This window comes from Danio aesculapii, chromosome 18, assembly GCF_903798145.1.
Source record: "Danio aesculapii chromosome 18, fDanAes4.1, whole genome shotgun sequence".
NCBI classification, from domain to species: Eukaryota; Metazoa; Chordata; class Actinopteri; order Cypriniformes; family Danionidae; genus Danio; species Danio aesculapii.
Window position 1 is genome coordinate 7,764,281 of NC_079452.1, and position 24,802 is coordinate 7,789,082.

Consider the following 24,802-nt stretch of genomic DNA (forward strand, 5'->3'; position numbering starts at 1 on the left):
TATTTTAGGCATTGGACGCATGAGCAGTGAAAGCTGTTATTTACACCTCTTGAGAATTGAATGGTGTTAAAGGTGCAGTCAGAGTTTCGAATGATTCGAAACAGAACTTGCACTACAGTTCAAAACAGTATGGTTTTATTAAGCAAATATATGTTAATTTGGTCAAAAGTGAAAGTAGAGATGTCAGTAAAGTTGGCTGTTTCAAGTAAATGTGGTTGTTTTTAACGTTGTTAATCAAAATTATTTGGAAATTAATGTATTTTTTTTTATTAAGCAGAACAACAGTTTTCAATGTCATTAATAATGGGAAATGATTCTTGATCACTAAAATTCAAATGATTTCTGAAGGATCAGAGGACACTGAAGATGATTAAACTCAATTGTGGTGCTAAAGTTAGAAGATTTAATAATATTTCACAAAATTACAGATTATAGAGTGAAATTAAACTGTTTTTTGGTTAGTTAATCCAGTCCTTGTGAGCATTGGAAATTTCTTTATGAAAATTTATCCCAAACGTTTGAACTTACGATTAAAGTTACAACACATTAGGACAAAAAATTGTTAATTAACAAAGCATTTTCATCTCGTGATAGCACAGTAAACAACCAGTAAAAAAAATCCCTGAATATTTCTTGACTAATACTTGAACTGACTATTTGCACCAATTGACATTTTACTGTGCTAGCAACGCAATTATAAATCAGCATTGCATTTTGAAAAAGCAAGAATAAGCATCATTTGTTCCAACTACAGTGTGTTTTAAGAAAGAGCGAGAGAGACTACTAATAGATGTTACTTATTTGTTTATATGCTTTTATTTTTACTTTATCCCTTGTCTTAGAGATAAAGCAGCTAAACGTTAGCCTAGAGTGGTTGGTGTGTCAACACATATTACCGAGATGCTCACGGGGACCCGGGTTTGATTCCCGGCTCAATTTCCTTTTCCAATCCTTCCCCTATCTCTGCCCCCACACTTTCCTGTTTGTAACTCTCCACTGTCCTATTAATAAAGGTGTAAATCCCTAAAAAGGTAATTATTATAAAGCAGCTAAATGTAATTTCAATTCGCAATTTCATCAAGAATTTTCATCACAAATACAATGAATGTCTAGGTTTTTCTTTCCTCATCAGTGTTAAGAGTTTCATCAATGTTTAATCAACAACACTCGTCTATGAATAAAGTTAAGCATACTAAAATACTAAAAGTACCTGCATAAGTGTAAAACAGTAATTCATAAGCAGTTAAAGAAGCAGATTCTTATGGCATGTGTGTGTGAGGGGTTGTGTGTGTTGGAGTGTGCATGTGTGTGTGCCAGTAGTTTTTGTAGTATAAAAATTTATAGTTTTCTATTTTCTTAAAGGCTGTACATGTTTTGGGTACAACGGTTGTCCTTTGGTTAAATTTTGACCTGCTAGCTATAAAACCTCTACTTTAAACAAACAAATTAAAGCTGACTTTAAACAAACAAATTAAATTAAGTAATGTTCAACCTAATTTGTTTGTTTACATTCAGCCCATATAGAATGTTTACAAACACACTCAAAATAAAACGATGCTGGTTCAAACTACTTATTAAAAATGAGCTGAAGCAAAACAATTCTGGAGATTTTTGAGAGAAACTGAATTGCTTAATGTTTAATATACTTAAGTTAGTTACAGTACATTAACTTAATGGAGTTGTGTTGTAACAACATGAAGGAATTGTGTATAACCCTGCATTTTATTTTTCGTAGTGTTTGAAACAATGCTCCCTTTGGGTCAGTTTGGACCCACTTGCTATAAAACCTCTAGCTAGCAGGTCAAAATTGACCCAAAGGACAACCGTTGTAGCCCAAATGTGTACAGCCTGCATGGAAATATGAAAGTAGAAAATTATGGTAACACTTTAGTTTAGGTCACAATTCACTATATTAACTACTGGCTTATTACTTACCTATTATTAAGCTATTAACTGATAATTAATAGTTATAAAATATAATCTCAATCTGCATCCCTAGTCTTACCCAAAACCCAAAATGAGCTTCTACCTTAATATTAATAAACAGCTAATTAGTAATTTATTAAGCTAGTAGTGTTAATTTATGCTTTGTTAATACTGTGAATTGTGAACTAAAGTGTTACCAAAATGATAATTTTTGTTCTAATGTTGGGGTCATTTTAGAAAAAAACACTACTGTTTTCTACTTTTTAAAAAGGGTAATTTTGACCCATACGTCAAAGGAAGGCTTAAAACAGAAATAGGAATTCAGTCTGATTCAGTTGTCCTTCCCACACACACTGAAAAAAAAATTCATTGCAATTACCACATTTTTTAGGTCAGTGGTTGCAAACAATTGATATGAGCTGAATTTAAACAAACAAATTAAATTGAGTAATGTTCAGCCCACAGTGTATGAAACAATGCTCCCTTTGGGTCAGTTTGGACCCACTTGCAATAAAACCTCTAGCTACCAGGTCAAAATTGAACCAAAGGACAACCGTTGTAGCCCAAATGTGTAAAAAATTAGGGTTAATTTACTAGAGAAATTTTATGTCGCAGCGGGATCTTAGCGGTATTGGTTGACCGGCGAGCGTGAGTGGAATGTTAACGAAGCACTTGCTTCGGGCAATTAGAGTGGAGCACAAGACCATGGAACGGAATGCTTAGCAGAGCATCACACCACTCAGCTCTGCTCATATGCTCTGGCTGCTGCAGTATAACAGTTTACTATGTTACATAACTGCCCCCTGCTGGTCATGTCTTTCTTGTGTTAGACCATTTTGTGCTGTACCACGCAGTACTGCAGCATTGCATGTGGTCACGTTCATTCACTCGCACATTCTCAGTAGCATCATCTGTATGCTAACTTAATGCATTTGTGTTGAGACAACAAGAACGAATTGTGTGCAACCATGTATTTTTTTTTACAGTGCACTTACCTTTAAATATTAAAGTAAATCTAATGAATCCTTTTTTCAGTGCATTCTTCCTTTTTCATCCTAGCTTTTTGCTAGTTTGGAGTTTGGAAGTTTATTTTGCAGCCTATAAACAGGATGAAGTAACAGTGTGGCGGTGACCTCATGTGTTTGGTCATGTGATCTCACAGGGGAGCAGGTTGTTCCAGTGTCGGGACTGTCCCACTGACAGACCACAGCAGCTGAAGCTGTATTATTACTCTTACTTGTCTCCCTCTCCTCTATTTTTCTTCCATCTGAGCTCTGTTGATCAGCAGCGGATTACCAAGCAGGATGTGTAATATCTGCAAATTAAAAAGACAGAAGGTGTGAAAAAGAAAAAGAGAAAATTCCACTCAACTATTAATGGATGATCACTGTTGTTTACTTGTCTATTTTGTTATGGTGTCTGATTATTGTTGTTTATTCATCTTGTGTTGTTGTGTGTTTGTGTTTTTTAGCTGCTGCGTGAGCACAAGGCTGTCATTATTCAGAAGATGGTGCGTGGCTGGCTGGCTCGGCAATGGTTCAAGCGCTCGCTCAAAGCCATAGTTTACCTGCAGTGCTGCATCAGGCGAATGCGAGCCAAGCGAGAACTCAAGAAGCTCAAGATCGAGGCACGCTCTGTCGAACACTTCAAGAAGCTCAACATTGGCATGGAGAACAAGATCATGCAGCTGCAGCGCAGGATAGACGATCAGGTAAAACACTTCACTCTGGGATGCTGAGGTGCATTACAGGGTTCCTCCGGGTGCTGGAAATCAATAAGAATGCTTCAATTTTAATGTGTTTTTTTTAAGGTTTGAAAAGTGTGTAGGGTTTGGATAGAGTGGTTTTTATTGGAAATGTAATTTTGTTGCTTTTATAATATTTTATTGCACTAAGTAGGTGTAATAAATAGTATATATTAATATAAAATATATAAATAGTAATAATTAATTAAGTGATAAATATAAATAATAGTAATAATAACAATAGTAATAATTATATATACGGTTGATGTCAAAATTATTAGTCCTCCTGAATTATTAGCCCCCTGTATATTTTTCCCTAATTTCTGTTTCATGCAAAGAAGATTTTTTCAACAAATGTCTAAACAAAATAGTTTTAATAACTCATTTCTAATAACTGATTTCTTTTATCTTTGCCATGATGACAGAAAAAATATTTGACTAGATATTTGTCAAGATACTGGTTTTCAGCTTAAAGTGACATTTAAAAGCTTAACTAGATTAATTAGGCAAATAATGGTAATTAGGCAAGTCATTGTAAAAGAGTTTTTTGTTCTGTAGACTATTGAAAGAAATATAAAATGTAGCTTAAGGGGATTAATAATGACCTTAAAATGTTTTTAAAAGAATTAAAAACTGATTTTATTCTAGCTAAAATAAAACAAAAATCTTTTCCCCAGAAGAAACAATTTTATAATAAATATTGTGAAAGTTTCTTTCCTCTGTTAAACATCATTTGTCAAATATTTAAAATAGAAAAAAAAGTTTACAGGAGTAGAATAATTTTGACTTCAACTGTATATATGAGCAGTATCACACGAGTAGCCAGGGGCGGACTGGGACAAAAAAATCAGCCCTGGCACTGTAGCTACACCAGGCCACATTACCACACCAACACAGCCCCACCGACAGACATGCACATTCACTACTTATATTGGTGTACAGATGGTGAAATAATATAAGCAGCACCATATGCAATCAATATTTAAACATTTAATGTATTTGACTGGAACAAAAACAAACCGTTTATAACAAATTTATTCATGCATTAATTTCATTCATTCCTTTTCTTTTCGGCTTAGTCCCTGATTAATCTGGGCTCACCACAGCGAAATGAACCACCAACTTGTCAAGCATACTGTATGGTTTAGGAAACACCCATACACACACATACACTACAGACAATTTAGCCTACCCAATTTACCTATAGCGCATGTCTTTGGACTTGTATGGGAAACCAGAGCATCCGGCACCAACATGGGGAGAACATGCAAACTCCACACAGAAACGCCAACTGACCTAGCCAAGGCTTGAACCAGCGACCTTCTTGCTGTGAGGCGACAGCACTACCCACTGCGCCACCACATTGCCCCCTTTCAAGAATATTTCTGTAAATTTTTTGCATTCGGCAGCGTCTGATTTTAGAGCCTTTTTTTTTTACTTTCTCTGAGCTTTTCAACACCGCCTTTCCTTTTTTTAACGGTCCATCTCTGACAATTAGCTTGTGTCACACTGTTTGTTTGACATTCTTGCCGGATTTTGATTACGTCCACATAACCTCTTATTAGGTCAGATTGGGTTGGCCCATCTCGAAACCAGCTGACCGTTGCCGATTGGGCCAAATGCTTAACATTCATCATTACTATTACTATTATAATCAACATCATCATCATTATATTCACATCTTGCAAGAGATAAAAGCTGTCTGATTTTTTTTTAAAAGCATGCATGAGAACCAAAGTAGACCTTCAAATATTATTAGCAATATGGAAATTCTTTAAGTCACTTTAAAGAAATCATTAAAGAACTCACAGCAAAAATGTGTATGTTAACCTACTGTAAATATATTAGGTCTACATGAAATCATATCAGAGTTATACGGTAACTTTATGAGGTTTATTGCGATTTAATTTATGTTCTGTTTTGTTTTCCCTCTAGAACAAGGAGAACCGTTCCATGAGCGAGCGTTTGAACACTCTAGAAACCAGCCATGCTGTTGAGTCGGAGCGCATGCGCGTGGAAGTGACGCGCCTGCGGGGTGCAGAGGAGGACGCCAAAAACAACGCCAACAAAGTCACATCTCTTCTGGAGGAGCTGGAGCGACTACGCAAAGACCTGCAGAACACACAGAAAGAGAAGAAAGCCATCGAGGACTGGGCTCAGACCTACCAGGATGAGATGGAAAAGGTAAAGCTATCTGTGAAGTGCCAGATTTTGCAAAAGATCTAGTTTGTAGTCTAATACTAATTTCTGTTTGCGAGAAATGACCATCAATCCTTTATTAAGCTTTAGCAAATAATTCAGTTAAGCATCATTTGTTAAGCATAAATGATTCATAGCAGATTCAGAGTTCCACATGAAGGCGTTATTTATTAGCAAATAATGTAAATATTAGAAATGTAAACATCAGGTGAGCAGGTTACATTGTAACCCTGTGTCCTAACAACACGCTATATGACGAGATATGCAGTGATAATAAATTTGGCTATTTGCACCAGACAAAACATGACATAAATTTAAATACAGCCATTCAGAAGCACAGAATATGTGCACTTACTGCAGACCAACAAAATGGCAAGGTTTATAATCTAATTAATACATATTAAACCTCTTTAACATTATTAAATGTACATGCTCAATCATCAATATTTGTTAGCTTGCACTAAGTTACAGTTCTAAAGTTTATTTTATTTTCAAGATCTGAGGTGAACTATCTGCTGCTTCTTTCAGTAGTATGGCAATATACGTCATGTAAAATGGCATTTAAACTCACATGATTAGCATTTAACACTGAATAAAGCACATGAGGTGTACCTGAGTCAATCTGGCAACCTGCGTTTGTATGTGTTTTAAACCAGTAGTGCAATACCTAGTTCAACCACTGGATGTCAAACTTACATACTGACCTTTAAGGATGTAATTAAATAGTTGTGTGCTTTTAAGGAAATTCGGTACTATAAAAATATTAGACTGAACAATTGGTCTTAAATTTCCTTCTGTGTGGTATTAGGAAGGTCTTAAATGTAACTCTTATATACCTGCAGATACCCTGACACTGCAAAGTTTCAGTAGAGAAGTCTTCGTATAAACGTTGGATTCACTCTCAAAACTCCAGTGATTGATATAGTCATATCATAGCAATGAAGAGCCAAGGTTGATTCGCTTAAACAAATCAGTTTATTTGCAGCATTCATTTAAATATTCTGAAACTGAATCTAAATTATTAAATTGTTAATTAAGTTAAGTTGTTTTGAATGGCTCATTTCAGTCAACTGATTCATAAAACTGACATTACACACAATTCCTTTCAAAAAATATTTTCATAATATTTCTTTTACATTTATAGATAAACATTAGTAACACTGTAGTTTAAATAACAATTCACACCCTTTACTACTGCCTTATTATTAAGATATAAACGTATTATTAGCATTAGTTTATTAGAACTTATTAAGTATGATCTTATTTTACATAATTTTATAATTTATCCTGCCCAATACCTGAACTTAACTCTACCTTACTAATTATTAATAAGTAGTTAATTACTAGTTTATTGAGCTAAAAGACTTTAATAGGTTTGTTAATAGTGTTTAAATAACAATTCACACCTACCTTATTGCCTGAGTGTTATTAGGATATGAACTGTTTATTAGCACTTATAAAATATGATCTTATTTTACATCCCTCATCCTACCTACTACCTGAACCCACGAACTAAGTAATAAGCAGCTAATTAGTAGTTTATTGAGCTAAACGTCTTAGTTAATGGTTTGTTGATAGCATGAATTAACAATTTGTATTGTATATCAGTGTGAGAGAAAAAAAAAATTTTCAGTGTACTTTTTTGTTGTAACTTGTATTCTAGCTAACTGCAGATCCCCAAAGAAGCTAAATTAGTCCCACAGGAACCAAGATTACCCACTCCCCTGGTATTAGACAATCCTTATAGATTCTAGAGGCCTCTTAAGACACAGATATACTCTGTGTATTTTCATATTCAGGGTTTAATCAGACCTGGGAGCAGAGGAGAGCTGTGCATTCACTCAGGTGAGAGAGAGAGATAGAGACTAGCACTTAAAACAGATAAGTATGTATTTGTATTTAGGATGGTAGAGGACGAGAACAATTACTAGAACAGTAGAACTAGAACGAGGACTAGAATACTATACTGCACATGTGTTGAGTAAATAAACATTCCGCAGAGGTTATATCAATGTTGACCCTTCATTTGTGTTAAACTACAACTAATATATATATATATATATATATATATATATATATATATATATATATATATATATATATATATATATATATATATATATATTTATATATATTTGATGTATGCTAAATTAAATATGACATATTGACTGATTGTGTGATGTTTGTGACAGATGATCTCAGAGCTAAAAGAGCAAAACCAGCTGCTGAAGACCGAGAAAAACGACCTAAACCAACTGATCCAGGAACAGAGCCAGCAGTGGACAGGTAAAGTCAAAGCAGCGAAACTATATATATATATATATATATATATATATATATATATATATATATATATATATTTCTCTATTGAACTTTAACAGAGCAAGGAATTTTTTGCAGTTTATCTGATAATATTTTATCTTCTAATGTAAGTCTTATTTGTTTTATTTTGGCTAAAAAAAAAGTCTTTTTAAGGTCAATATTATTAGTTTTAAAGGGCACCTATGGTGAAAAATCTACTTTACAAGCTGTTCTGACAGAAATGTGTGTAAGTATAGTGTATAAACTGTCATATTGGGGTGAAATAAACACACCCAGTCCTTTTATTTTCAAATTTAACAACATAAAAACTGTGGACCAATTGGAGCGGTTTTCAGATCGACCGCAACTTTACGTAGGAGTGCGATTCCCCCCGCCCACGAATATTGATTGACAGCTGCGCGCATTAACATGTCCGGTAGTCACGTGTACAATCAAATCAACAAGAGAGGACGAGCGCAAAGCAACCGGGAATAAAAGGTCTGTTCAGTTCGCTAGGTTATAGCGATTCACTTCAGATTTACTTCATCAGTACAGCCGCGTGTCAGAACAATTATAAAAGAAGCCGCTTCAATCCCGGTTTGTGGACGTTAAATCAGGTTTATTTTGTACATTAACATAACAAATATCCAAACAGCAGTGGAGATTACCAGTATCATGTCACATTTGCGTGCAAAACGAGTGCAAATGTATTATATGTGTGTGTATCTGAGCTAGGCGTGTGTGTATGTCTGCGCTATGTGTGTGTGTGTGTGTCTACGCTAAGTGTGTGTATGTGTCTGCGCTATGTGTTTGTGTGTGTGTGTGTGTGTGTGTGTGTGTCTGCGCTATGTGTGTGTGTATGTGTCTGCGCTATGTTTGTGTGTCCTTGCTGTGTGTTTGCGTGAACTTTGTAATGACTTTGTGTGACTCATTGTTGCAACTCCACAAAAAATGCATCAAATACTGATTGTTAAAGTTCTTACTGTAGTATTTCTCACAAACGCGACGTGAGATCTGCTTCCTGAGGCAGCCGAGGGCGGTGATTGCTGACAGGCACGTGGGAACGGTGGGCGGGGAGGACTAGCCTTAAAGGCCCAGTCCTAAAAAACAGCAACAACTTTTTCCCAGCGATAATATAGACACTTCAAACAGCTATAATAAATTATCTGATAGGTGTTTTGAGCTGAAACTTTACAGACACATTCTGGGGACACAAAAGACTTATATTAAATATGAAAAAGGGGTAACCTATGTGCCCTTTAAGTAGTATTTTTTTTTTGATAGTCTACAGAACAAACCACTGTTATGACTTTCCTAATTACCCTAATTTGCCTAGTTAACCGATAGTTAAGTCTTTAAATGTCACTTTAAGCTGAATACAAGTATCTTGAAAAATATCTAGTAAAATATTATGTATTGTCATCATGGCAAAGAGAAAAGAAATCAGTTGTTAGAAGTTAGTTATTAGACCTATTATATTTAGAAATATGTTTTAAAAAAACATCTTCTATTTCAACTGTATATATAAAAAAACACTTTCTTTCTATGATACCCATGCTCATAATGAATTATAGCTTCATTTATAATTATTTATAATCACTTCTATAAATGTATCTATGAAGTCACCTGTAATGTACTTTAATGACAGTTATAGCTTTATTAATAATAGTGTTATAATTGCTTACTAGTGATGCGTTTCATTTTTCAATATACTTGTTTATAACACATTATACATGGATTTATAACTTAATTAATCAGTCACACATGATTGTATTCATAAAGATGCAATCTGCAATTTTAAAACTTTGTAGTGGTAAGTTAACAGATTTTGTTCTGTCAAATGATTGGTTTTAAAAAAATTGCTGCTGAAACAACACAATTAAGGAAATATCTTTGGGACAACTTAAATGATAATTAATAAAGTTTTATACGTTTAAAATATTTTTAAAACAGAGCCTGTTTATAATAAAGTAAAATCGCTATGTAATTAACTTAACCGATATAAACACCACTGTATGTACTGCAAATGGCATTTGTGTGAGACTCATCATTTCAGAAAGGCTTGAATAAACTCCACCACAAATACATCAAATAAGCTTACTTGGTATTTTTGACCAATGAACTGTACTTCAGCTTCATTCGAGTCTGTCTCTGTGAATTTACTGTTTATTTGACATAATGCATGGTGAGAATCAGACACGCACTGTAGGCGGAGAGAAGCAGCTCATTTGCATTTAAAGCCACAGGCTACAAAAACAGCTACATTGTATTCAGACACCAAAATGGGCTGATTCTAGAGGCTGTAAAAAATAATCTGATGGTTATTTTGAGATGAAACTTTACACACACATTCTGGAGACACCAAAGACTTATCTTACAGTAAATCTTGTAAAAGGGGTAAAACAGGATATAGCTATAACTATTATTATAATACATTATAGGTGTTGTTGTGTCTTTATAGATACATTTATACGTCTGATTGTAAATAATTAGTTAACAAAGTTATAGTTTATTTTGAGCATGGGCTTCATAGAAAGTGTTACCAAAATTTTTGTTTGTTTAATGTATAGTCTCGATGTTGAGCAGAATTTTCATCCCCATACATTACAATTTATAATTTGTACATTTTCATAAATCCTTGGAATACTTTAATCTGATTGGTCAATCACAATATTCCGAGTTTACATCAAATACACTCAAAAATATATTTTTGCTGCCTGTTCAAACTACTTATTTAAAATGAAACAACACAATTGTTGAGATTTCTTTGGCACAACTTAATTGTTTTATGTTGAAATGCATCACATGGCTTTAAATAAAGTGAAAACAGGGTGCAAATTTTCTACATGCGATCATCATGAGTATTCATGTATTCATGAGTATTTGCGCAAAGTGTGGTTCTACCAATCGTACATTTGCTTGAATTTAAATAGACACCAAAGTCTACAATAGAGACATATTTTCATGTTAAGTAGAATGGTTGAAATTCATCACTAATAGGTATTAATAACACTAATATAAATGTACTGTAGATGTAACTGTCATTATAAAACATTATAGGTGTTGCTGTGTCTTTTTAGATATATTTATAGACTTGATTATGAGTTATAATTCATTTTGAGCATGGGCTTACCGTGTTATCAAAATTGTTTGTTTGTTTTTTTCAGTTGTTTTATGTATAGTCTCGATGTTGGGCACAGACTTTGCCTCCACATATATTACATTTCATAAATCGTTACTTTTCATTGCTTAAATATTAGGGCTGTCCTGATCAGGTTTTTTTGTCCTTGAGTCAGAGTCTGAGTCTTTTTATTTTGAATATCTGCTGATACCGAAACCCGATGCGATACTTCTATAATATATAAAAAAAAAATTTAAATAAAGAGCAAAAAACAGATCCAGTATATTCCTTATTTTTTATTACATTCACCTTATTTTAACATTCAACAACTCTGTTAACAAACAGAGCACTTCTGTGAGGTAGCTTTAACAATCAAGTGATAAATAACAAATATTCTTCACTTTTGGACTTTAGTGCAACAGTAAATATAAAAAAAATCTAATATAAAAACAAATAGCACCTCAACTTAAAAAACACAGAAGGCAACACTGTTAACATATCTCACAGTTTGCAATGGCAATGCTGTCATCATCAACTTTATAATACCTCCAGACCGCAGACATACTACTTCTACCTTGTTCTACCTTGCAGGCATTTAACCAGTAGCATCTCTGCAACGAAGTGATGTCATGCCCCACACATTGCTCTTTCTGTGTGAAGTCAAGAAAGAAGCGTAACTCTGTGCCACTGCATAAATATAGATGTGTTCAAAAATAATGAGAATATATATAAAGATACATATATATATTCGAGTCCTGATCGGGAGGTAACATCCGATTCCGATCGAGTCTGAAACCGTGTGATCAGATCACATGATCGGATCTGGACATCCCTATTAAATATTTTAATTACACGGCTCTCTGGAATACTTTAATCTGATTAGTCAATCACAGCATTCCAGCTAGTTTACATTACACTCAAAAAAATATTTTTACTGCTTGTTCAAACTACTTATTTAAAATGAGCTGAAAAAACACAAATCTTGATGTTTTTTGGGACAACTTAATTGTTTTATATTCAATCAACTTATGTTTTTATATACTATTAAGTTAACTTAATTGATTTGTGTTGGGACAACATGAAGGAATTGTGTGAAACCCAGGGTTTTTTACTGTATATAATATATTTGAGGAGTATTTTTGACCAAATGAAGAGGAAAATAAAGAGTGGCTGCATAGCTACATTAAACTGATGAAAATGCATATAAAATCAATAAATGCTATGTAATATATAATAAAAACATAGTCTGACACTCATTCACTCATGCTATTCCTAGACTACATGAGGATCTTAAACAGAAAAACAAATCTAAGTCCTTTATAAACAGTGTCTGTCATTTCTTTGTGTGTTTTTCTAACATGATAATTGTCCCTGTCCTGTTATAGTGTCAACATCTCGAGTCAGTCTGCAGTCAGATGATTTTGTAATTCAGTATTGCTTCACTGCTCAGTGTTTTACATACAGTACAGTATAACATGAGTGTGTGTGTGTGTGTGTGTGTGTTTTATAGACAAAATGCAGAGGGCTCTGAAAGAGGAAACCCAGCAGTTAGAAAACGATTTAAACGAAGAACGATCTCGCTACCAAAATCTCCTCACCGAACACCTCCGACTAGAGGAGAAATACGACGATTTGAAAGAAGAGATCACACTCGCTGTGGTGAGTACCCACAAAACCTGTTGATGAGGTTGTTTGAAATACTACTCGGCTAGTTAGTCAAAAATATACACCTTAAATAAGCACTTTAATATTTCCCATTGACTTTTCAGCAGCTGCTTTTTTTAGGCTTGTTAAAGGGTTAGTTCACCCAAAAATAAATATTTGCATTTCATTTTCTTACCCTTGATGGTTGTTTCTGACCATTGATGGTGTAGGTGACTCTACTTTTCTATAGTAGAACATTGAAGAAGAGTTTTTGCTACATACGTGTTTTTTAGGCTGCATTGACACTGCATGGTTCTAGTGACCCAAGTCAGATTTTTTTATTTTTCCCATGTGGCACAGATGGGATATGACCCATGTACATGTAAGCTGGAAAACAAATCACATGGATTCCGATTTGCTCAAATCAGGTTCAGGCTTTGTTCATATGTGAAAATGTATCCGATATGAATGGGATCAATGCCCTCGTGTCGGCAGTGTAAGCAGATGGAGCGGATTTTCACCTGTCAATGTGAGTTGCGTGTCATTAAAAACTCTTTTATTCCAGAACAGACTCCAGCAGAGTCCCAAACCTTAAATCTTATATACGTGGACAAAAAAAAGCTTTTATACTGTCATGTAGCACAAGTATTTAAGCATATTAACAAAATAGTGCGAGCACAACATCCACCACGTCAACAATGTACTGTAAACTACACCCACTGGCCACTTTATTAGGTACACCTGTCCAGCTGCTCGTTAACGCAAATTTCTAATCAGCCAATCACATGGCTGCAACTCAATGCATTTAGGCATGTAGACATTCTGCTGCAGTTCAAACCGAGCATGAGAATGTGGAAGAAAAGTGACTTTGAAGGTGGCATGGTTGTAAGTGCCAGACGGGCTGGTCTGAGTATTTCAGAAACTGCTGATCTACTGGGATTTTCAAGCACAACCATCTCTAGCATTTACAGAGAATGGTCAGAAAAAAAGAGAAAATATCCAGTGAGTGGCAGTTCTGTGGGCGCAAATATGAAAAGCATGACAAGCATGGATCCATCCTGCTTTGTATCAATGGTTCAGGCTGGTGGTATGCGGGTTATTTTCATGGCACACTTGGGCCCATACTGTGCTGATGACAAAATTCATTAAAGTCTGCTTGTACCAGAAGCTGCGACCTTTTTTTTGTATTATGATGGAATATTAAATGAGAAACAGTGGGTGTGGCTAGTTTTTGTCTACTGCGAGCTGGTTGGATGTTGTAAAGTAGGCATTTCATTCAGAAAGATCGGGAAAAGGGTTTCAGGAGAGTTATTACAACCTAGCATACACCTCCTCAACACCATTTCTGTTTGTTGTCATAGTGCTGTCAAAACTGACAGTAGGAGGGACGTGGTTAAGTATGTTAGCCATGCCCAATACCTCAGACAAACGTAATCTGTGAATTTAAATGAAAACAAACAGGAAGTGCTTTTCCAGATTTCAATTTTACACTATTCAATTCAATTCACCTTTATTTGTATAGCGCTTATACAATGTAGATTGTGTCAAAGCAGCTTCACATAAAAGGTCACAGTAAATAGGAACAGTGTAGTTCAGTTTGTAGTGTTTAAGTTCAGTTCAGTTTAGCTCAGTTCAGTGTGGTTTAATAATCACTACTGAGAGTCCAAACACTGAAGAGCAAATCCATCGATGCGCAGCTCTACAGATCCTGAACCATGCAAGCCAGTGGCGACAGCGGAGAGGGAAAAAAAACTTCACTAAAGGCGGAAGTGAAGAAAAAAAACCTTGAGAGAAACCAGACTCAGTTCGGCACGACCATTTTAATTTCTCCGCTGGCCAAACGTCTTGTGCAGAGCTGCAGTCTCAGTGGCGGAGGCTGGAAGCTGGCCTCAGCGAAGACTCGTCTGTCTCTGGAGCGTCATAGGAAACAGTCTCATGTTCTCCACTCCTCCATGACCATCGCAGTAGTTGTTCAGGATTCGGCCAGGTCCAGGATATGGAAACCTTGGGATCATCTCGTCGTTGGTCTTGGATCGAATCAGTGACTCTGCATAGTCTGGGGGCCTCGGGAAGAGTATCCCCAGGTGGAAAATGGAGAATAAAGAAAATAATTAGCGTAGCTGATGTTCACAGTGTATATCAGCAAGATGCATAACCTGTGTGGAAGCCCCCTAAGTGGTGCACTAAGTGTATGCTTTACTGAACAGATAGGTCTTTAATCTAGTTTTGAATTGGGAGAGTGTGTCTGAGCCTCGGACGTTATCAGGAAGGCTATTCCAGAGTTTAGGAGCTATAAATGAGAAGGCTCGACCTCCTTTACTCGACTTTGCTATTCTAGGTACTACCAGAAGCCCTGAGTTTTGAGACCTTAAAGAGCGAGTTGGATTGTAGCGAGACAGAAGATTGGTTAGATAAACAGGAGCTAAATTATTTAAAGCTTTATATGTAAGAAGCAATATTTTAAATTCAATACGAAACTTAACAGGCAGCCAGTGTAAGGAGGATAAAATTGGGGTGATGTGATCAAATTTTCTAGACCTGGTAAGAACTCTGGCAGCTGCATTTTGTACTAATTGAAGTTTGTTAATAGAGGATGCTGGGCAGCCAGCAAACAGTGCATTACAGTAGTCCAGCCTAGAAGTCATAAAAGCATGGACTAGCTTTTCTGCATCTGAGATGGATAGCATACTTCGTAACTTAGCGATATTTCTCAGATGAAAGAAAGCAGTTTTTGTGACATGGGAAATATGATTTTTAAAAGTTAAATTGCTGTCTAATATGACACCCAGATCTTTTATAGTAGAGCTAACGCTAACTTTGTATCCCTCTAATTGTAGGTCGAGTTGTGAGATCTGCTGTGTACAGTATTTAGGCCCAATAAGTAATAATTCTGTTTTGTCTGAGTTTAAGAGAAGATAATTGTTGGTCATCCAGTCTTTAACATCTTTAATACATTCAGTTACACACTACAGTACAAGGGCAAACAATTTTTTTTCTTAATGACATGGCACAGATGAATTTTTCACCACAAAACTAGCAATGTGAGCTAACAAAATCAGTATGGTTAGGTTTTAATTCATGTAATTCAAAACCTCAAATGCCTTTCCATCCTCTAATGGGGCTTTTCTTTGTTCTAGAATGTTCCAAAACCTGGTCACCGGCGCACAGACTCCACACACAGCAGCAACGAATCAGAATGTACCTACAACTCAGAGTTCGCAGAGTCCGAGGAGGGATCCCGCGTCGGAGAGGTCAGAGCAGAACATTTAAAGACATTCATATCATTGCTCAAATGTTTATGATAGCCATCACTGAATTGGCCTAATATGAAGTTTAAAAAGATGGCACGGTGGCTCAGTGGTTAGCCCTGTAGCCTCACAGCAAGAAGGTTGCTGGTTTGTGTCCCGGCTGAGCCACTTGGCATTTCTGTGTGGAGTTTGTATGGGTTTCCCACTGGTGCTCCGGTTTGCCCCATAGTCCAAAGACATGCGCAACAGGTGAATTTAAGAAACTAAATTGGCCATAGTGTATAAGTGTGTGTGAATGAGTGTGTATGGGTGTTTCCCAGTACTGGGATGCGGCTGGAAGGGCATCTGCTGCATAAAACATATGCTGGAACAGTTGGTGGTTCATTCTGCTGTGGCGACCTCCGAAATACAGACTAACCCGAAGGAAAATGAAAGAATTATGTTTAAAGATGATTCTATGTTAGACCAATTTACTATTCTATTATGACATTATGAAAGGTATGAATTGAATTAATTAATAAAATATATATATGTATTCTCTTTAGGATGTTTCCAAGTCAATCCTGGACATGTCTCTGTTCCTGAAGCTGCAGAAGAGAGTTTCCGAACTCGAGCAAGAAAAGCAGTCGCTGCAGAACGAACTGGACCGCAGAGAAGAGCAGTTTCAGCGGGCTAGAGCTCGGGTACACACACTTACACGTTCACTGGGCCTTATAAAAGATAAGTAATATAAAAAGTTAGATCTCTCATAATGGATTTTGGTCAATTTTGACATAAAAGAAAAGTCCATTATACTTTTGGTAAGGAAACCAATTTATAAAACAGATTTTTACTATTTTTTAGAGAGATTTTTTTTTCCAGATTTGTTGATTATTGTATAGTAGGGCGTGTGTAGGTAAGAAATATATCACATTTTTAATCTCAAAGTGAAATGTTTGGCTTGAAAAAAAACTTGAGTAATATTCACCTTGTTTTTGTATCATTTGTTTAAACTGTTTTTCTTGTCATAAGCAAAATAAGCTATAATTCTAATAAAAACTATACTAATACTGGTAATCTTCATAATAAATGTTCTTAGAGATACCATACAGAAAAATTTACATATATGATATCTATAAGAACATAGTTCATATTTATTTTTACTATTATACTATATAAAAATTGTGTTTTTTAGATATGGAACGGTTGTTGTTATGAAACAATAATTCTTCTGATAATGTCAAAATAGTGTTCAGATTGTGAATGGATTATGAGGGTTAAAATATTATGAACTTAATTGTAGGGTGTCTGCTGGGTTATAAAAAGTCTTAAAATGTCTTCATGTTAGGCCTTAAAAAGTCTTAAATTCACTGACAAATTGTGTTGTAAGTCTTAAGTCGTTTTTAACGGGTCTTAATTTTGCTTTGTTCAAGAAAAGCTACTCAATTTGGGCCGACATCCATCCAATGACCAATTCACAACAGCTGTTAGACATTTTTACAGCAAATTCCCCAAATTAAATAGAAAAAATATATACTTTAAACACAATTACACAATTCCTCATGATAGTACCAGGCCATTAGACAAAAAAAAAAAAAAAAAAACTTAACTCTGTACAAGTATAAAATATTATTCCTAAAAGTATTAAAAGGCTCTTAAAAAGTCTTAAATTTGACTTGTGAAAGCTGCAGAAACCCTGAAATGTAATGGTTGTGTAATCTGAACACTAAAAGAATAGCTCTTGTTTATTTATTTAGTTTAAACTTTGTGGACATACCCAAAAGTCTATTTTGTCCTATTTACTTCATTTTATTTTAATAAATTGCTATAATTTCAGTTTTATAGTTTGAACTTAAATTGACATTTCATTAACTCTTCTAATGTTTGCATACCAGGATGACGAAGAACATAAGAAAGCCCGAGGTGCAGAGCTTGAGTATGAATCTCTCAAGGTAATTACATTTTATACTATTCATTCCTTCACTCACTCACTGTTCAAACCAATTAAGTCTTTAGAGTTCATTCATCTATCTGAAAAGCTGAGCTTTGTATTGTATTTGTAAATTTGATCAATAAATCTCTGTGTGTTTTGTTTACTTGAAATTTTTTAATAAATATGTTAAAGTACATATTAATATAAGAATAAAACTACTCTATAAATTGATGGTTTTGTTATAAAATTACAATAATAACGATATTCACATTCAGCTAATGCACTTAAATGAATTTGTGAATGTAAGTAGGACCCACACAGACCACAGGTTGAGCACCCCCTGCTGGCCTCACTAACACCACTTCCGGCAGCAACCTAGCTATCCCATGTGGTCTACCATCCAGGTATTGACTGGTCGCAACCCTGCTTAGCTTCAGTAGGCGACCATGTGAGAGTTGCAGAGAGCTAGCTGCTGACAATGTTTCCCATGCTCTGCATATTTTTTAATTTTCTCAGACATATCAAGGTAGGTGTGCAAATGTCTCTCTTAGAGTTCTTTCACACCTGTAGATCGATTGTTTTGTTCTGAAACAAGGAATACAAATGTTAATATGACACTGTGAAATAACCTGGTTCGTTGGTTCATTGGATTGGATTGCTTTCTCACTACAATCGATCCACTCCAGAGTTCGTTTCAATCGATCCGAGACTACCTAATTTTTTCGATCTCAGAACGATTGTTTTGGTGCGGATCCGAGCGCGATTGCTGGATTCACATATGCCAAACGAACCGTGCTCACGGGGGAAACGCACCAGGTTTCGAAACAAAAGTCTCCCTCACGCTCTCTCTCTCTCTTACACACACATACAATACTTAATATAAAAGCGAGACACTAAGTTTTTTTTGCACTATAACTGATCAAGTATTTTATATTTGTATAAAATACAAATTTTACCTTTTCCCAACAGGGAAAACCACCAACAAGCTAAAATGCACCATTATATGGTGTCATGGGTTTTCAGTGAAAAAATGTCATTATAATAGAAGTCAATGGGGCAAAAACAGCCCTGAACATAATGAAAGGGTAGTCAATTTGAGCATATTGTTGAGTTACTGAAAAACTCCAAAGCATTTTCCCAAAATTTGTGTCAAAATAAGATTTGTCACCAAAAGTTATTCCACTTGCTGAAACACAGAGAACGTTGTGGCCAAATTAAATCTCAAAATCACCCCAGCATGGATGAAAACATCCCCATCAGCACACAAAGGTTAACTTAAAGGGATCATAAGCAAATCTACATTTAGGATGATCCAAAACCCTTATGTTTTTGCATGTCGGTAATTCTGAACGTCTTAAATCCTTAGCGTCAGGAGCTGGAGTCTGAGAACAAAAAGCTGAAGCATGATCTGAATCAGATGCGTCAGTCGCTGAGAGGCAGCGCTGAGGCCGGTTCTGGTGCTCCTGGTTCTCCTGCGTACACTGTTCTTCTGGATCAGCTCAACGCCTCCAACGAGGAGCTGGAGGTGCGCAAAGAGGAGGTTCTGATTCTGCGCTCACAGCTCGTCAGTCAGAAAGAAGCCATGCAGCACAAGGTTAGATACAAAAACTCACATCAGGACTCGTATCTGCTTATATCTGTCACTAACATTCTTCTCTTCATGAGTATTGTTGACATTTTTAACTTTTGACTCATTTCTTCTTTTGTCTCGTGTTGCACTCATAACAGGACGAGAAGGTATGTTGGTCAGACAGAATAACAGTCATTTAACAGTCTGTAAAATGTTATTTTTTAGTGTTAAGGCAGCCACTTTGAAATATTAGCTTTCACATATAGAAACGATTAGTTTGGGTTTAGTTTCAAGCAAGTGAGAGAAATGTTTTAAAGGGACTAAAAGTCGGTGTTAATAGTTTGTCCTCAAATGTGATGTTTTCCTAAATAAATGTTACTTTGAATTTTACAGAGTAAAACTATGGTTTAAAAAAAACAACAACATAAATTTGTGTATTTTTATTTCATTATTATAATAATGAAGTAAAAAATAATAAATAATAATAAAAATGATGATGATATTAATAATGATACATTTTATTTTTATGCGCTTTTCTAAAACCCAAAACGCTTACAAGAAAGTAAAAACAACAAAGCACAGTAAAACAATTCAAATAAAAAATAATAAAAACACAGTAAGAATAAAAGAGATATCACAAATTAAAAACATTCCTAAAAAGATGAGTTTTAAAAAGTTTCTTAAAACAGTCCAAGGAACCAGCATTGCTAATGTTTGTGGGAAGAGCATTCCACAGTTTGGGCGCACGGAAAGAGAACGCCCTACCTCCCATGGTGCTGAGTTTGCAGCAAGGCTGAAACAGCGTAGGACCCGAGGCAGATATAATAATAATAGTAATAATAATTATTGATATTTATAACAGTATATAACAATTAACAATATTTACAAATATATGATTGAATATTTACTTATGGTAATATATTATTTATTATAATAATAATTATTATTATTTTAAATGATTATCAAAGATAAAACAGTTCAAAAGTAAAATTATATTTTAGGTTTAATTTTTATAATGTCAATAAATGTTAATAACAATAGATAATGATTAAGCCAATAATTTGCAGATGTGTTTTACACCAATGTGTTCTTCAATTATGTAATGAATTATTGCACATACTGTTTTAAGACTGGAAACACAAATCACAAGCATTGTCAAATGTTAAAGTTGAAAATGTTTATTATTATTATTATTAATTATTTGTTAATTATTATTATTGCATTGAAATAATTGCCAAAATTACAGTAACAATTAATGTAACAATCAATTAATGAATTACTGTAGTTCCTCGAAATAACACGGTTCAGTTTTCGCAGCCTCGCACTTTCGTGGATTTTTTCCGTACAATTAATTTTTTACATGTTTTTTTTTACAGCACATGGGTGTAGATTATTGTCAATCAATCTCCTCCATGCCATGTCTCCTGTATCGTACAGAACGCATATAGCTTGCTAAATTTACATAAATCATCGATCGCTAGCAGTGTGACTCTGAAGTGCTGTACTGTATGTTTGCAAGTTTTCTCACCACAATGTCGACAAAACGTTCTGCACCGTCAAAGGCACCTGCTGTACCACCTAAATTTGGATTTTTAGCACATGCTAAAGGAAGGTAGAAGTTACATGGCTGTAGGGCACCACTACGGAAAATATAAATGAAGATCAAATGGTTTTGTTTCATTCCATAATATTGGACTTATTTTTCTACGAAAGTTTAAATGAGAGAAAAGTCTGAAAATGCCTGTCTGAGAAAAGCATCTATAATAATTGTAAAAAATAAATACATTTGCTATTTCGCCTATTGCGGGTTATTTTTAGAACGTAACTCCCGCAAATAATGAGGGACCACTGTAATTCTAATATTATTTAACTTATGAGGGGAAATTTTTCAAACACATGCTCTTAAATACACATCTATTTTTAAAAAGTGAAACACAAATCTCCTTTTTAGCTGAGGATGAAGTGAGTTGCTGCACCAAAGCTGGCTCTTGTGTTGTATCTGATGTGTACTGTAACTGTCTGAAATAAATCAAAGTGCACTGGTGTGAATGTGAATCTCCTGTGTGTGTTTAGACGACCATGACTGAACCTCTGCCATACATCGAGGATGTGCAGAAGCTCACTGATGCCAAGGAGATCTCGCAGGCCTACATGGGCCTCAAAGACACCAACAGGTACATCAATTCAATTTACATTACTTTCACCACCTGTTGGTCGCTTGCATGAATCTATTACAGGAGTATACTGAAAGTGTCCCTCCTGTCATTATGTATGTATTGTGTCTCATTTCTGTCCTATTTATTAAGTGATGCTTCATGTTCATGTTTTACAACAGAAGTTCTTAAACTTTAAATTGCATTAATCAGAATTAGTGGTGTAACCAATCACAAATACGGTTTGGATCACATTATGTTTTATAGTCACTGTTCACACCATTGTTCGGATCAGACAAAAAGGAGAGACAAGTAATTTGCTTTCCATTTATTATAAAAACAGCACTGCAAGAAACATTTGGTTTTAACGAACAGAACTTAGAACCTGTAATTTTATTAAAAATAACACGAAGAATTAATCAACTGAATAAAAAATGTATTGTAGAATATTCAGTACTGTGGAAAATTCACAGTTACTACTACTGTTGCTGATGACACTAAATGTATAAAGTAGTGGTGGGCTGAATCGGCTTTAACGAGCTGCGTTAATGCGAGACTCTTATCGCGCAAAAAATATATATATATATCGCCTTTAATCTATTCTCAAAGTTGTGTTGGGAGCGGAAAATATGGCGAAAAGTCCTACATGACGGTAATAGTTTGATTGCGGTGTTAACTTCAATAATGCCACTAATATATGCATACTCCATATCTTAATTCCATTTCTGTTTAGTTCAGTTATGAATTCAGTCGGATTAAGATAATCAAAAATCGCTGTTTTGAGCTTATGTAGGCCTACAGTTCAAAATTCATGTTTAACTTAATAAACAGTTAGTAAACACAAGTACATCTTATTGAACATATTTTTTTTTTATCACCAATTATCATTGTAGAACAGTTTCTCAAGCAGTTTGTGATGCATTTTGGAAACAGGAGATGAACCCCTGATCTAATACGCCATCTGGCTTGAGAAACCCATTCTCAAAGACTTATATTTAGTCATTATTTGGGTAGCACACATATTCTGAATGCCTTCGTCAAAATTCAAATGAGCCATTTTAATCTAGATTAATCTAGATTAATTCCAAGATAAATAAGTCTTAAAAATTATCTATGCCCACCTATAGTATAAAGTGTATATTTAGTATAAAATGTATATTTAAATATATATTTAGTCTCATTTTCAATAAATGATTCAGTTATTCGCTCATAAATCTTCATGTTTCATTGCTAGATGTGCCATTTTTTTGAGGAATTATTCAGTGGCATATTTTTGATGGCTGTTTGTCGCCACCTATTGGTTAAATAATGTAATTGCTGCCTGCAACTTTCATTTTTGAGTGTCGTTAAATACATATGACGGTGATTTTAATCATTACCATAAATATTAGTTTGTTATATATAAACTATAAACTGCTATCCCAATACTTCAGTGTTATTTGACTGTTTGTAACTTCATAACTTACTCAAAAGACTAAAGCCTGAATCTCTTAGGATTAATAAACATATGCAAATCACAATGTTTTATAATTTATATTGCATGGGTGTTGAGATCCCGAACTTTTAATGATTAATTGTGCGGCTTACACTGAATGCATTAATGCAGGCTAAACAAGTAGTGACAGAAAACACCTTTAATAACCTAAGAAAATCACTACATCCCAAATAACCCACTACAATTTCTTACACCATCGTTATATTTTACAGGAGAGCCTAAATGCTTTCATACATGTGATATGAATGACGTGAGAGGCGATCTCTCTGCAATCGGTACAAATTTAGGATTAATCAACTACTAAAAAAAAAGGATTAATCCGCAGGTCACTTGTGTTCTGAACCGTTGGTTGTGGTCCGTACAAATCACAGATCAAACATGATGCGTTACACTCCTAATCAGAGTGCTATTACTGTTTATATGTACATTTTTGTCATTTATATGGGATAAAGCCATTCAAAACCCAATTGAAGCAGAAATGTATTATTGTTTGTTATTATTAAGTTAAAGCATTAATATATTAACACTAATGATTATTTTATTGAATGTTGACAGAGTTTTTCTTAATAATTTAATAGTCCATTGCTCATTGCCATAGACGAAGAATGGGTCACAGGAGGGGGGTAGGGGTTGAACACTGGCTTGGGATAGATGCCACCACACATCTCAACCAATGAGAACATTTGGATTGGCCCTAATGCAGGGTTAACACCAAATACCTCACTAGCCCTAGTTTACTCACGGAATGTTTTTCACTGATTTTCTGCTCCGGTTGAATTACTTAAACTTCAATGACACTGAATGTGCAAAATTTTCACCTCAAATGTATCTTTCTCCTAATAAACATAGCAAATGCTTTACTCATTCCACATTATTCATGCTGCCAGCGTAAATTTGCCTATATTTACGTATTTGCATTGAGTTTGTAATCTGCTCACACGAATAGTTCATTTTAAAAAATCCGTGAATAAACCTTCTCAAGTAAAGTAAACACCGTGGAGACCCTGCGATTCTCTCAGTGTGCAGACAGCTTCGGTTTTAGATTTAATTTGATTGCATTAATATTTAAGTTAAGATATTTGTACCTATTAATAAGTAAAGGGGATACTGCTATAAAGAGCTGAAAACGTTATTGCACTTTTTTCATATTCAAGATGTTTTAAAATAATCGTGCACAATACACTACCTTTGAATTTTGCATATAAGAATATGATTAATTGTAGAAAAAATCACTCAATTAATCACGTTTATAAATTTTATTTAATTTCCCAGCACTGTATCATAACAGGACTAGTATACTTTATTCATGTCCTCTTGTGACTTTCAGTTTAAGAACCTCTGGTTGGATCTTTTGGATCTTCTTTGCAGCATCTCAAGCACCAAATAGTATCACATCTATCTCCAGACAACTAAATAATAACCTTTTCATTAGCCTGTATGTTAACCCTATGGATCAGCCCTGTGTGTGTGTGTTTGTGTCTCTGGCTCA

The 24,802-nt window shown here is 34.8% G+C and overlaps 1 protein-coding gene across 1 annotated transcript in view; it reads left to right on the forward strand.

Annotated features, from left to right (window-relative positions):
* myo5aa (myosin VAa) overlaps positions 1 to 24,802 on the forward strand; it is a 160,270-nt gene that overhangs the window by 111,938 nt on the left and 23,530 nt on the right. Inside the window, exons 21-29 of the mRNA XM_056478058.1 lie at positions 3,398 to 3,637; positions 5,606 to 5,854; positions 8,062 to 8,155; positions 12,802 to 12,950; positions 16,073 to 16,186; positions 16,729 to 16,866; positions 18,058 to 18,114; positions 19,462 to 19,689; positions 21,739 to 21,839. Of these exons, the coding sequence (XP_056334033.1) occupies positions 3,398 to 3,637; positions 5,606 to 5,854; positions 8,062 to 8,155; positions 12,802 to 12,950; positions 16,073 to 16,186; positions 16,729 to 16,866; positions 18,058 to 18,114; positions 19,462 to 19,689; positions 21,739 to 21,839 (1,370 nt within the window). The remainder of the gene's footprint in view (positions 1 to 3,397; positions 3,638 to 5,605; positions 5,855 to 8,061; positions 8,156 to 12,801; positions 12,951 to 16,072; positions 16,187 to 16,728; positions 16,867 to 18,057; positions 18,115 to 19,461; positions 19,690 to 21,738; positions 21,840 to 24,802) is intronic.